Genomic DNA, 14,664 nt, shown 5'->3' on the forward strand with positions numbered 1-14,664 from the left:
CAGTCAAAGGCGACTATGGGGTGTGGTGCTCATCTCACTTTCAGGCCGGGGGAGCTGGCGTTTGTCCACAGACAACTTTCCAGGTCATGTGGCCAGCAGAACTAAAAGCAGATCATTCAAGACTTCTGCAAACCTGAAGAGGAGGCTCCCTGTTGTGTCTCTGTATTATTCAACTGTGCTCCGATCAGATCCTTCCAATCAGCTTTCACTGAGCAGAGTTAACTCTGTCATATCCTTGCATCAAATTGTTCCACCATGCTTGATATGAAGCCAAATGACTTGCCTTAAGAAGAGGCTGCCCCCCCCCCCCCGTTGTCTCTCTGCATGAGTCACTTGATGTCTAAGCTTGCTTATCAGGAGACACTTTCAGATCAGTAACTTCTGCAGAAAAATAGGCAGTGGAGCAAGGGTTGCCCTAGAGCAAATAACACCCCTTTCATTCTTCCTCTTCCATTTGTTCAACTGCCGAATACATTTTTAAAAGTTGCATTAAAAGCCCATTTCACAACTTTGACTCATAAATAATATGAAGAACAAGGTATCTCTGCCAAAAAAATTAGCACACATAAATCTGACCACAATCACTTAGGCCCCTGCTGCTTTCTGAACAGGGAGTGAAGCTGTAAATTTCACATGAATCATCTTCATACATCATAAATGTTTAGTCAAGCATTGCCAGCTTCGCAAGCGAAGATGACTCCGGAAACTGTAACAGGATAATGTCTTTATTAGGATCAACCAAACCATTAGCAAATAGTGATCAAGGTGTTGAGATCTGCAGGAATCTTGCAGAAGAGCTCTGGAACACTCAAAAAATTACTCATTCTTCTGTGACATCATGGATGGTCCTAATCAATCTATTGTCCTACTGTAGCTTTTGGGTTGTTTTTCCTTCTTCTAATGAATCAACACACATTTTGCAGTAAATGTGAATTGTTGCCTTGCTTGTTTCAGCTGTTGGGTGGTTTGAGAGACTAGACCCACCAGACAAACCCACCCCAAATCTGACAGCCCAAGCAATTGCCAGGGTCGTTTGCATCGAAATCTGCCTTTGATTGGACTCCCGTGAGGGCAAAAGCAGCTTTCACTCTTAGATATTATAAAACTCAACAGATTTTCATCTTTATGGAGAAATAAGACTCTTACATACTCTAAATGTTGAGCAATTTTAATTTGGGGTGCATTGAAAAAAGTAACTCTCACATACTTAAAAATCAGTCTATTCTGAAATGTTGATATTTAAACCATCTTACACACTCTAACGCTGCCATAGATTAACAGAATTGTTGAGATGGATGGGACCCCCAAAGGTCATCTAGGCCAACCCCCTGCAATACAGGAGTCACAACTAAAGCATCCAAGACAGACGACCATCCATCCTCTGCTTAAAAAAGGAGAGTCTCCAACCTCCCAAGTGAGTCTGTTCCCCTGTTCCACAGCTCTTCCTGATGTTTAGTTGGAATCTCCTTTATTGTAACTTGAAGCCATTGGTTTGAGTCCTACCCTCCAGAGCAGGAGAAAACAAGCTTGCTCCATCTTCCATGCGACAGCCCTTCAGATACTTGAAAATCAGCTCCTCAGTCGCCTCTTTTCCAGGCTCCTTCAACCGTTCCTCATAAGGCTTGCTTTCTTATACATTGCTACATGAGAGCAAGCCTTTTATCAAAACACAATCTTTCCTTCAAAGAATCCTGGGCGCCGTAGTCTACAGTTCCCACCAGCCCTTGGCACCCCAGAATTCTTTGAGGTGGGGCAAAATGTGCTTCGAATGTGCTTTACAGTACGCAGGCCCCAAAACTGCACCCATAACGTACATTCAAAGCACACTGCCCTCCCCAAAGAATCCTGGGAACTGTAGTTTGGCATGGGTGTTGGGAATGGGGTAAACTACAGTTCCCATGATACTGGAGGTGGGGGGGGAGTAATGTGTTTTAAATCTATGGCGTGTACGTTTTCGACTCTCCCTCCCTGCTGATAGTGGCTGCAGAGGATCGCTCCCTGGGGCCCTACAGTAGAGCCGCGCTGTTGGTCCTGCTGGCCTAGGAGCAGGAGCATCCAGCTGGTGGGCCGAGCGCCAGAGCCGGGCGGGAGGGGCCCGAGGCGCGCCAAGCCCAGCCAAGCCAAGGCAAACAAGCCAGGCTTCCTTCGCGCTGCTCTTCCACGGCGAGAGGAGAGAGATGGACATTATGCACGCACGTTTTTGATTAGGAGGGGTTAATCTGATATGAGCTCATTCCATCGCGCTGCAGTGATCATAGGGGAGAAAAGGAGAACTTTAAACACACAAGCAGCACCATTCTAGATGGATATGAAACGCTCTGCGTGGCAGTACAGCTGACCTCCTCGGAGGTTTGAGTTTTTGAGGCTGCGTGTGCTCATTTCTAAGGCAATTTTTTAAAAAACAAACACAAACGGGGATGGGGCTTCTTAACTCGTTCCCAGCTCATCGAGCCATTCCAGGAGGTTTTTTTAAAACAATTACCTTCATTGTATTATTTTTGCAAGGGGTGGGGGGAGGTGGGGAAGAGAAAGAATGAAAAAATCCAGGGGGCTGCACAGCTGGGATAAATGAAACAGCTGCTGCTTCTTTGGAGAAAAAGGATACACACGTACACACATATCCACAGTATTTATTATATATGCTCCAGCTGGCTGGGGCGGATGGGATTTGTAGTACACAACCGCTGATGGGAGTTGTAGTACACAATCCGGTTGGCAGAGGCTGATAGAGAAACAGAGACATTATGTGTGTGTGTGCGCGCGCGCGCGCATGCACACACCATATATATGTATATATACAAACACACCCCTTTCTGCTGAGGAAGCTGCAGCTGATCTTCCGCACCTGCTTGGGTCCCGCGCCTTGCACCCGGCGCCTTCTCTTCCTTCTTCCTTCCTTCCTTCCTTCCTTACCTGCCGCCTGTCAATTGCAGCCTCGGAGCGGCTGCATGGACCAGCAGCGGGGCGTGGCTTAGAGCCGCGCAGCCAATGGGAGCCCTCGGCCCGGGACTCCCGCTGGAGGCTGAGAATTCATAAAGGCAAGCCCTGGGAAAGGCTTGCGCGAGCTCGGCTGCCTGTCACCCTGCCGAGGAGGACTCCGTCGGCTGCAAGGAAGAGGGAGACTACCCGCACCAAGGCGTCCTGCGAGATGGCCGCAATCAATGGGGCCGTAGAAAACGGGCAGCCGGAGAAGAAAACGACCCCTCCGCTTCCTCACCCTATTAGGAACTTGGAGATCAAGTACACCAAGGTAAGGGGGCAGCGGTAGGTTTCTCTGTTCATGTTTGCTCTGTGTGGTTATCTCCTACTCTGTCTTCTTTTCTCTCCCTGGTGGGAGAATTTTAAAGTGAAATAAAGTCTCTAGTCCTTAGGAGGTCAATCTCTCTCTCTTCCTCCCGACCCCACAAAACCTGCTGAAAGGAGTAGACTAGAGAAGAATGCACACCTAAAAGTTGCTCCAGGATAAAAGCCACAAAACACAGATGGCCCTGCATCTTACAGGGGGAAATGTAGAAAAGCTGACAGTAAAATGTTTAGGTTGCGATTTCCAAGAATTGTGTGTGTGTGTGTGTGTGTGTGTGAGAGAGAGAGAGAGAGAGAGAGAGAGAGAGAGAGAGAGAGAATTTGAGTTTGTTTTTAAACATAGTGCATCTCAAGCATGCTGTGGGCAGCAAAAGCCGCATGAGATTACCTTGCCACTGTGCTCATTTTACAGCAGGGAAAACTGAAGGCTGGGAACTTGGAAGATTTGCCCTTGGTAACTTTGTAGCTGAGTTAGAATATCTTTTCTTGTTTAAAAGTATTCATGTGCTGTTTTTTTTCATAATATCGAAAGGGGCTCACAAACCAAACGACACAATAAGACATACACCAACTTTACATTCCCATCCATCTAGTTTTCCAGTTCCTCAGCAGTCAGTGTTTCAGGGCCGCTGAGCATTCTGTCCTCATTGGGCAATCTTGGGCAGTTCCCCTGCTTCCTGGGGAATTTTTTTTCTTCCAAAATGTACTTTTGTTAAACCCTGGGGTCCCCCTGAGCCTGCCAATGCCCTCTTGTGCGTGGATAATGCTGTTTTGGCTATACAAGCCACATCACTCATAGCCTGAACGCTTGAAGCAGAGGATATACCAGCTGAATTAACAACAAAAAACAGAAACATCGCAATAATGAAATCCATAGGCAGAGAGGAGAGCAGTAAACTTTTCAAAGGTTATGGCCATATTTGGAAAGCTAGCAGAGATGAGACCATGTATATTATGTTCCACAAGTCTGGGGCTGCTGCAGAAAAGGCCCTGCTCCTAGAGGAAGTTGACCTCACCTTCTCATAGGAAAGGACTTCTGCAGTCATTGGAAAGTTTTGTAGCAAGGGGGGGGCTCATAGTGGAACTAGGTTTGCATGTCTAAAAGTTATTCACAAAGTTCGCTTGGTTCTCCATTAATGTATTTTACAGACATGACTAGATCCATGTTCTTCCTGTACCTTGGTACCATAATATTGCTGCATTTCTAATAGTGTTTGGCTAATCCTTAAACCACCCCTGCAAGGTAGGTCGGTGTTATACCCTTATTGCAAATGGGGAGGGAGGCTGAATTTGTGAAATTAATGGCACATAGTATTATTTCATACCTTCTGTTCAGTATGTGAACGATAGTGGCATTAGCCCACAGAGTCTGCCGGTGTGAGAATAAATAAAAGTGAAGCATCTCAAAATAGTAAAATTCCCGGGCGTTAATATTGGCTAGGAATTAGTAGAAGCAAAATGCTACCCTGCTTTTTAAATTTTCTTCAAGAGGTTTGTTTGGAGTGATTGGTCCTGTAGCCATGTTGGAAGCAGAATGAATCGTATTTCATGTAAGTAATTATTTAAAATAATAATGAGCCAGTCCATCATTCACTATAGCCTATTCCTGTTCCTGTTCAGGACTCAATTGAACAGCTGGGACTGCAAAGTTGAGCGCTTTCCCGTAGTGAATTGCGTAGCTGTAGTATTACTCACTTTTAAAATAAGAATAATATTCAGCATATGATCTAGATTGCTGGTATTTTAGTCTGTGACAGGTTTTTGCATTTATGCAAATATCCTGCTGTATTTGGCCATTAAAATGAAAACTGCATCTACCAGTTACTACTTAGATTGACAGCAGGACACCGCCCCAGCAAAAATAGAACTCAAAGAAAGAGTTAGAAGAGTTTATTTGGCGACATTTCCAGCTCTTAGATTGTATAGAACGTCAGTTTAAAGAAAAGACATGGAAATTGAAGGCATGATTAAAATTCAGTTGCAATATTGCCTTGTTGAAAGTTATAATTATTCCTTCTCCTTGACGTATTTGTCTAAAGATCTCATCCCAAAGTAGTGTCTAAATCTGAGGTCCCAACAGAAAATAATACCTGAAATTGAGCCTACCCCTAATTAAGAAAAACAACATAAAGGTGATGTTTAAAGTGCAAGGTTGCTGTGAATCTCCTGCTGAAAATTGCTAAGTGTGTATTTCTTTCTGTGCAATGTTAGGCAGCATGTGCAACTAAAGGCACTTGTATAATCTCACTCATTTGAAAATGAAAGAATGCACGGATAATAAATGGAGCATGTATACTTCCACCTATACAAAAATAAAGTGCCTTAGTCATAAAACAGGAAAATTGATCAAGAAAGTTTAAAGAGTCTTTTACACACATGCTTGGGACATGTAGGAAGAAGGCGTGTGTTATTTGAAGATGGATTTAACTGTTACGCTAAGCAAGCTGTAGACTTTTACCACTTAAAATACTTTTAAAAAACCTAATTAGCTGTCTGGCCTCTATTGATGAACTAATCACTTTCAGTTACAATATCCACACATTGCAGCCTTTAGTAAGGACTTTCAGCTAGCAGAATTGATCTGGGCTGTAGTAACTGACCACTGTTAACTTCAGATTGTGGGATTCATATCGAGAGGAGCTAATTCCTTTTCTTGAAGTATAACCACTCAGTGGCACACTGGAACAAAAAAAAAGCCAGAAGCCACCACATTTCAGATCCGTTATATCGGACTTGATGAATTGAGTTGGGGGGGGTCTCAGGCCTTTTAGGACTCCTTAGTAGAAGACCTCTGCCATATTATTAGCACATTCTCATGGCAAGTAATGCAGTCGGTCACAGCCAGCCCTACCATTAGGTAAAATTAGGCAGCTAACTCAGGCAACTGAATTAGGGTGTCATGAAAGTATAGTAAATTCAGTCATTTTAATTTTTTATTATTCAGATTGGGCTGGCTTTTTTTAACTTCTGGAGAATGGGGAGAGGAGCTTGGGATTTTTAGCTTCAAGTGCCAGAATAATGTGACTGGCCTGAGGACCTACAGTAGTACCTCGGGTTAAGTATTTAATTCGTTCCAGAGGTCCGTTCTTAACCTGAAACTGTTCTTAACCTGAAGCATCACTTTAGCTAATGGGGCCTCCTGCTGCTGCTGCGCCGCCGGAGCACAATTTCTGTTCTCATCCTGAAGCAAAGTTCTTAACCCGAGGTTCTATTTCTGGGTTAGTGGAGTCTGTAACCTGAAGCGTCTGTAACCTGAAGCATATGTAACCCGAGGTACCACTGTATAAACTTGCTTAGAGGTACCATTTGCTCTGTGTTGGGAAACAAAATGTTTTTACTAGGATTGCAGCCTTAACTGATCACTTTATTAAAGCTTGTGGGTCTTGCTTTCAAACCTGGAGAGTCTGTGCCTCTCACAACTTGTGTTGGATCCTATAAGATGTGCATTTCAAAACACATCAGCCACATATGATGTGAACATTGGCCTTATTTCCAGGAAAATGTTAAACTGCTTGCTAGAGATTGGGAGAATCTGTCACTTTCAGTTTTGTAGGTTCCAGTTCTCCACATTTCACAGCCATTTGCAAATATTATTCTTAGAGAGCCCTTGTGAAAATTCACCAGCGTTTTAGTGCAAATTTCTACGTTTGTATGCCGTTTTGAAAAATGGTGCAAATTTTTGCAAAAGGATGCTCCTTAATACATTTTTCTATGTGATTTTCACGAACGTGTGCATTTTTGTACACATTACGTGGCTGGAGAACAGCACTGCAAAGTTCAGGAAAGCGCTTGTTCCAAAAGATAGCTGCATTTCATAGAGTCATAGACATGCAGCGTTTGGATCGTGTATTTTTTCGTATCAGAAAGTAGAAATTGGGAAGGTTTGTCTTTAAATGTGAACTCAGTGGAGTTTGTCTGACATCCCTACTGTGGCCATAATAAAAGGAACTTCTCTTGCTTAAGATAGGATCTTGGTGAGGAGACAGGTACGAGTAGATGTTGTGTGCATATATCTGTCTTTAAGGAGGCCTTCTTGTACACATTCTCAATGTGTAGGCATATACATAAATTTTAAAAACACTGACATTTTGGGTATCCATCCCAAAATGTGGAAAACAACAGATGTCAACCATCTCAAAAATCAAACAGAATGGATGAACGATACACATTATTTGGAATAAGCATAGGATTCCATATACTCCAACATTTCTCCAGTGAAAACAGGGGCATCCTATTCCCTAATAATAATAATAATAATAATAAATTTTATTTATACCCCGCCCTCCCCAGCCAAGACCGGTCTCAGGGCAGCTAACATCAAATATAAAAACAATTGGTTGAAATACAGATTAAAATACAACATTTTATGTTGTATGATGATGATAATTTTTTTATTTATATCATACCCATCTGACTGTGTTGCCCAGTCGAGGTGGCTTCCAGCATACAATGGTACCTTGGGTTACATACGCTTCAGGTTACAGACGCTTCAGGTTAGACTCCACTAGCCCAGAAATAGTACCTCGGGTTAAGAACTTTGCTTCAGGATGAGAACAGAAATTGTGCTCCAGCAGCACGGCAGCAACGGGAGGCCCCATTAGCTAAAGTGGTGCTTCAGGTTAAGAACAGTTTCAGGTTAAGAATGGACCTCCAGAACAAATTAAGTTCTTAACCCGAGGTACCACTGTATATAAAAACCTAAGAAAACATTATACATTAAAAAAAACCTTCCCTATACTGGACTGCCTTCAGATGTCTTCTAAAGGTTGTATAGTTACTTATCTTCTTGGCTTGGGGCTCACATAACTCCATACCCTCCAATGAAAATAGAGACATACTACCATACTTTCCAACATTTCTCTGATGGGGGAAAAGGGACACTTGGAGGGTCTGTGATTCCCATCATGCCTGACTATTGCCTATGCCTTCTGTGCTTGGTGAGAGTTGGAGCCCCACCATAGTGGGTGCCCCCAATCAGTTTATAAGCACAAGACTGTCAGATCATGATGGTGATCAGTTACAGCTCCCCAAAACCATTCCATACTGTTCGTATATACCTCTGAATGAGTCAATCCCAAAACTCTTTCCTTGCAAGTATTGTTATGGTGGTCTTACGTATTTAGAAAACACGTCTGTGTTAAATCCAAGTATGTAGAAAATGTGGAAGAAAGTAAGTGTAAATAGGAATGAGTTGGGCAAAGTTGTTTTCTAGATAACAATCTAGATAACAATCAGCAGCTGATTTTCGGGGGGGGGGAACGTTTGTCTCCAATAAAGAAGAGGAATTCAGGAAGCTTGCATTAAATTTTAAGGGATGCTTCATCCATGATTTCATTTTTTAAGAAAAGATAGTAGATATCTAATGAACATTTTATAGGGTTATAAAAATCAGGAGCAAATGTGCTTCAGATGCTTAATTCTCTCAAGTGTTTAACGACATGGTACCTGAGCCTACCCAGGCTTTCTGAAGTACAAATTCCATCAAGGCGAATGGCGATTCCTGACAACTGAGGCTAGGATAGTGACCTCACCCTTCAAAGTGGTGTGTTTTGTTACTGCAAAGTGAATGTAAGGCATCTGTGCAAGTATTTGGTTCTGGTCTTGGATCTGTTCTACTAACACACACTCCAGTCCTAAAATTGATGCTGCAGCTACTTCAGGAAAAACGTGAATTTTGTCACCATTTAAGGAAAGGCCTCGTCACCCTGTTAGTGCTAGCCCTGACTTGGAATTGTGTGAACAGACATTTCAATTCATTGAGTTGATACATATTTGTTTGGATAGGTTTTCAAAGAGGTTCTTCTAAAATATTTGTAGCTTAAACAACTTTGGGCAAAGGAGGAAATGATGTTCAGAATCAATAGTTAAAAGAAAGCAGAAGAGAATTATCAACAGGTGCTGAGAAATGGACTCTGTGTGATGCAATACTGTAGTAGCTCATCACATTATGGGTAGTCCCCTCCCCAAACAACTGTAAAAACATCCGTGTGATTGCAAATAAGCTTTCATTAAAAACTGGGTCGCTGGTATATTGCTGTTTTATGCTGATCTTTTAAAAAAATTAATTTGACAGTCATCCCCTCTGAATTGCTTTTTAACACAAATGTTTTTACAGTTGCCCAGCTAAAGCATTTCTGCAAGGGCTGTTTAACCAATTAATTGGTTTGTTAGATCAAAGCCCAGGCCTCTGAAAACATAACACAAATGGTTTTTTGGGATCATTTTTCTACCTCAAGCTAAATTCCAGCATATCTTGTGGTAGAAAAATGTCCCAAAACAAAGCCATGTGTGTTGTGTCAGAAGAAAGAAGGGTGTTTAAGTCTGTTTCCCTGGATCAGTTTTTGTTGGCGGGCAGGGAAGAGGGATGGAACTTTTTTAAAAAAAAATCCTATAAGTTAACATTGGCAAACCAAAAGCAACAACAGCCCAGTGACAAAAAGTGGGATTTATTAGGATATTTTATTGCCACTGGAATTTTTGTATAAAAGAAAACTAAATGGCAAGCGGCTGAAATGTTAGGACAGCACTTGCATAGTAGTAAACAATATCCTAGAAGCACTCTTATCAGACTCCTGTGTGAATTGTGCAAATATAGTGCAGTAGCAGAGTAATTTACATTGCAGAGTCTCCTCACAGGGTTAATTTTATTTTTAATAAAATATTTGAATAAAAAGAGGCCCCAACAAATTGGGCACGGCACTTAATTTTTATTTTGTTTAATAAAATGTGAATGCCACTTAATTGTCAAAACCGCTAAGTGCTTTACATTGCTTTACCCATATGCATTTAGGTTGCAATCGCATGCACCTGAGAACAAGTCCCATTGACCTCAATGGACTTGCTTGTAGGTAGGCATATATAATGACTGTCCAGTCAATATGATTAGTCAATTTCTCTAATTGTGTTTGTGGAAAGCGTTTTGCAAAAATGTGACTATAGGGAGAAATTAGCACTAAAGTGCTGATCGATTTCAATGCGGTCTTTAAAAAATAATAGCAAACTGATGTGAAACTTTAAGATTGGAACATCCCTTCCATGCCAACCTCTCTCAACTTTGCAGTTCACTTTTAAAAAAGGGTAAAGGACCCCTGACAGTTAAGTCCAATTGCGAACGACTCGGATTGCGGCGCTCATCTCACTTTACTGGCCGAGGGAGCCAACGTTTGTATGCAGACAGTTTTCTGGGTGGCCAGCATGACTAAACCGCTTCTGGCGAAACCAGAGCAGTGCATGGAAACGCCGTTTACCTTCCTGCCAGAGCGGTACCTATTTATCTACTTGTACTTTGACGTGCTTTCAAACTGCTAGGTAGGCAGGAGCTGGGACCGAACAACGGGAGCTCACCCCGTCGTGGGGATTCAAACTGCCGACCTTTTGATCGGCAAGCCCAAGGCTCAGTGGTTAGTAGCGCCAGTTCACTTACCCATATGCTATAGCAAAATAACACTTAGTGTGACATCCTTAACAAGCTGGGAAGCACAACTGGGTCAACACCAGATGTGGGGAACAGGATTCCCAGCCCCCTCACTGTGTATAGGCTGATTCTTGGTAAGCTGGTTGTCTTAAGTGCAGAACATATTCCAGTCCCACAGCAGCTCCTGGCTTCTGGTTAATAAACCTTGTCCAAATCAGTTTGTGGTAATCATAGAATTGTAGCATTAGAAGGGACCCTGAGGATCATCTAGTCCAACCCGCTGCAATGCAGGAATATGCAGCTTTCCCATTATGGGGTTCGAACCTGCAACCTTGGCATATGAAGTACCACACTTTAACCAGCTAAGTTATCCAGGCAGAGAGCTTGACTTTAAAGGTAAGACAGATATCAATAACAAATGAATCAATCTAAAATGGAATGTTCACTGGCCTTTGCAGTTGACCAAATGGTAGCACTTTAAGTTTGACGGGTACAGTGGTACCTCGGGTTAAGAACTTAATTCGTTCTGGAGGTCCGTTCTTAACCTGGAACTGTACTTAACCTGAAACACCACTTTAGCTAATGGGGCCTCCCGCTGCTGCCGTGCTGCCGGAGCACAATTTCTGTTCTCATCCTGAAGCAAAGTTCTTAACCCGAGGTACTATTTCTGGGTGAGCGGAGTCTGTAACCTGAAGCGTCTGTAACCTGAAGTGTATGTAACCCGAGGTACTACTGTATATCCAAAGCAATGCCTGTGAAAATAATGCCAACAGGGGTGTGATCTGTTTGACTAGGCAGCAAAGATTCTTTAAGATGACACGTTAGATGAATATTCAGTATTTGATGAGTCTTTTTATGGTAAAATGTGCAGATGTTAGATGTTAGTGGGACTCGTCGGCTCAGTTATAATGTAGCGCAAAGCCAAACCATGGTTTAAAATGAACATGTGAGCCTTTATAGTCCCCGTGAGGAGATCACGGCTTTTTTAATGCTTCTCATGCATTATTCCTGCTGCAAAGCAGCTTCAATCTCCTCTCTAGGCACCCACACACTCACAGATTTACAGTGAACTGTGGTTTGACTTTGTGTTACATGTGAACTGGGTCAACATCTCCATTTGGACTGTATTGAGTGTGAATCTCCCACATGAGCTGAAAATGTTCATTCTCCTACAACTTCCCATTGCAATGTGCAGATTTGTACCTGGAAGTTGAATGTTTTCGTCCCTTGTGCTGCAAAGGTCCTGTCCTATGAAGGTCGTACATATTGACTTGGAGGGTAACTGCCTAGTAAGCAAGCAGAGGAGTGCAGTCTTACATTGCAACTGTGAGCCGGTATCAAGACTGCAAGAGGCAGCAGCACAATAAAATGCTCCTTGATTTTTTAAAAAATGAAAGGAAACAAAACGTAACAACCGTAACCTGCGCATGAAAAACATGCATGTTGGGGAGAAGATAAGCTTATTCTTCTCATGATGCAGAAACCTTTATTTTTCTCTTTTAGATATTTATTAACAATGAATGGCATGAATCAAAGAGTGGAAAGAAGTTCCCTACCTTTAGCCCTTCAAAGGCCGAGAAGATCTGTGACGTCGAAGAGGGGGACAAGGTTTGTTTGATTTTCTTCCTTGAACCTGGTTGTTGATAGCTACATTTTGGCAACACAATTGAGCGATCAACCTAGGTTTGTTGTTGTTGTTGTTTAGTCGTTTAGTCGTGTCCAACTCTTTGTGACCCCATGGACCAGAGCACGCCAGGCACTCCTGTCTTCCACTGCCTCCCGCAGTTTGGTCAAACTCATGCTGGTAGCTTCGAGAACACTGTCCAACCATCTCGTCCTCTGTCGTCCCCTTCTCCTTGCGCCTTCAATTCTTCCCAACATCAGGGTCTTTTCCAGGGAGTCTTCTCTTCTCATGAGGTGGCCAAAGTATTGGAGCCTCAGCTTCAGGATCTGTCCTTCCAGTGAGCACTCAGGGCTGATTTCCTTAAGAATGGATAGGTTTGATCTTCTTGCAGTCCATGGGACTCTCAAGAGTCTCAACCTGGGTTAGGCAGCCCACATTCCAGCTTGGTCGCGCAAACAAATAAGAAAAGGCATGCTTGTGTTTCTTTGTGACTTCTTGTTCTACAGGCAGCAACCGTTTTAGGTGTGTCTGATATGCATGCGACCACATGCACATTGCACTGAATCCAGAAGTGACCTGGAATCATCACAAAATGGGGGACAGGGTGGAAGAGGGCGTTTGCAGGCTTTTTCAGCGGGTGTTCCAGTTACACGCAATTTCACACAAACATGCAATGACCCAGAATGCCACCTTTGCGCAGACAGGGAGTGCCTGTACTTGGTTTCACTTGAAATGGCAGAGTTCCTGTGACAGGGATAGGGTTCACTTTAAAGGGGCTTCTCCTGCTGCCAGATCTTCAAAATGGAGCAGGGCATAAGGAAGGAAGAAGCCAGAACTGGCTTTCAACCCTCCCAGGAGGTGTGTGGAGGGGCACCATTAATCATTAAATACATTAAATTACCTATTATGTGACTAACATAAATGGCTGCCATTTGTATTTTTTGCACTGCAGACTCCATAATGGCTTGAGCTTATTTTGGGCATCCTTTTTTTTTTTTAAGGGGCTACCAGTTAGTGTGGAGTTGGGCACTGCAGTAGCTATGTATTGTCCTGATTTGTTTGCACACAACAGTTGTTGATATTTGTTCTGATTTTTTTTGAAGAGAGAGAGAGAGAGAGAGAGAGAGAGAGATGCATTTATTTATTTTAATGTCAAGTTGGCTTAGAGGTTTTATACATACATTCTATCAACAAAGTTAACAACATAGACTCTCATTTTGCATAACTTGCACCTAAATCTGATTTAAAAGGGGGAAAGTGACCCCCAAAAAGGGAAGAGAGAGAGAGAAGAAAGCTTCCCATTGTGTTCATATTTTGTTTAATGGAAAGAGAGTGTGACCTCACATAAAAATGAAGATTTACAGGCAGGCAAAATAAAAGGTTAAATAATTAAATAGGCTTAGTTTGTTTAGGTTTATGCCCTAAAGTGGGGAAAGGAGACTTTGCATCGCATCAAGCAACTGTTATCCTGCTGTTGCAGTTTCCCATAGCTTTCCTTATCACAGAAAATGTGTTTGCTTTTAAAACAGAAGTAGACTTCTGTGCAATAAAGCCAAACCAATTTTACATGTGAAAAGGATCTAGGTGTCTTAGTAGACCACAAGCTTAACATGAGTCAACAGGGTGATGAGCAGCAGTCCCCCCAAAAAACCTAATGCAGCAGAAGTATAGTCAAGGGAATAAGAGTTCGAGTTCTATTCTGCCTTAGTTAAGCCCCAGCTAGAATACTGTATCCACTTCTGAGAAGGATATTGGCAAGCTGGGATGTGTGCAGAGGACGACCAAGACGATAGAGGGTCTGCAAAATAAAGCCTTCGGAAGAATGGTTGAGGGAGTTAGGTACATTTAGCCTGGACAAAAGAAAATTTAGAGGCGATAGGATAAGGTAAAGGTAAAGGCACCCCTGCCCGTACGGGCCAGTCTTGACAGACTCTGGGGTTGTGCGCCCATCTCACTCTAGAGGCCAGGGGCTAGCGCTGTCCGCAGACACTTCCGGGTCACGTGGCCAGCGTGACATCGCTGCTCTGGCGAGCCAGAGCCGCACACGGAAACGCCGTTTACCTTCCCGCTGGTAAGCGGTCCCTATTTATCTACTTGCACCCGGAGGTGCTTTCGAACTGCTAGGTTGGCAGGCGCTGGGACCGAGCAGCGGGAGCGCACCCCGCCGCAGGGATTCGAACCGCCGACCTTTCGATCAGCAAGTCCTAGGCGCTGAGGCTTTAACCCACAGCGCCACCTGCGTCCCCGGCGATAGGATATGCATCATCAAATATCTAAAGGGGTGTCTCATGGAAGATGGAGCAAGTTTGTTTTCTGTTGCCCA

General features: G+C 43.2%; 1 protein-coding gene across 1 annotated transcript in view; it reads left to right on the forward strand.

Moving 5' to 3' along the window:
- The first annotated feature begins 3,061 nt into the window (after positions 1-3,061).
- Positions 3,062-14,664, forward strand: part of ALDH1A3 (aldehyde dehydrogenase 1 family member A3) — a 31,962-nt gene continuing 20,359 nt past the window's right edge. The window contains exons 1-2 of the mRNA XM_081888617.1: positions 3,062-3,250; positions 12,221-12,325. Coding sequence (XP_081744743.1) covers positions 3,149-3,250; positions 12,221-12,325 — 207 coding nt within the window. The 5' untranslated portion in view covers positions 3,062-3,148. The remainder of the gene's footprint in view (positions 3,251-12,220; positions 12,326-14,664) is intronic.

This window comes from Podarcis melisellensis, assembly GCF_964234715.1.
Source record: "Podarcis melisellensis genome assembly, chromosome: 14".
NCBI lineage: Eukaryota > Metazoa > Chordata > Lepidosauria > Squamata > Lacertidae > Podarcis > Podarcis melisellensis.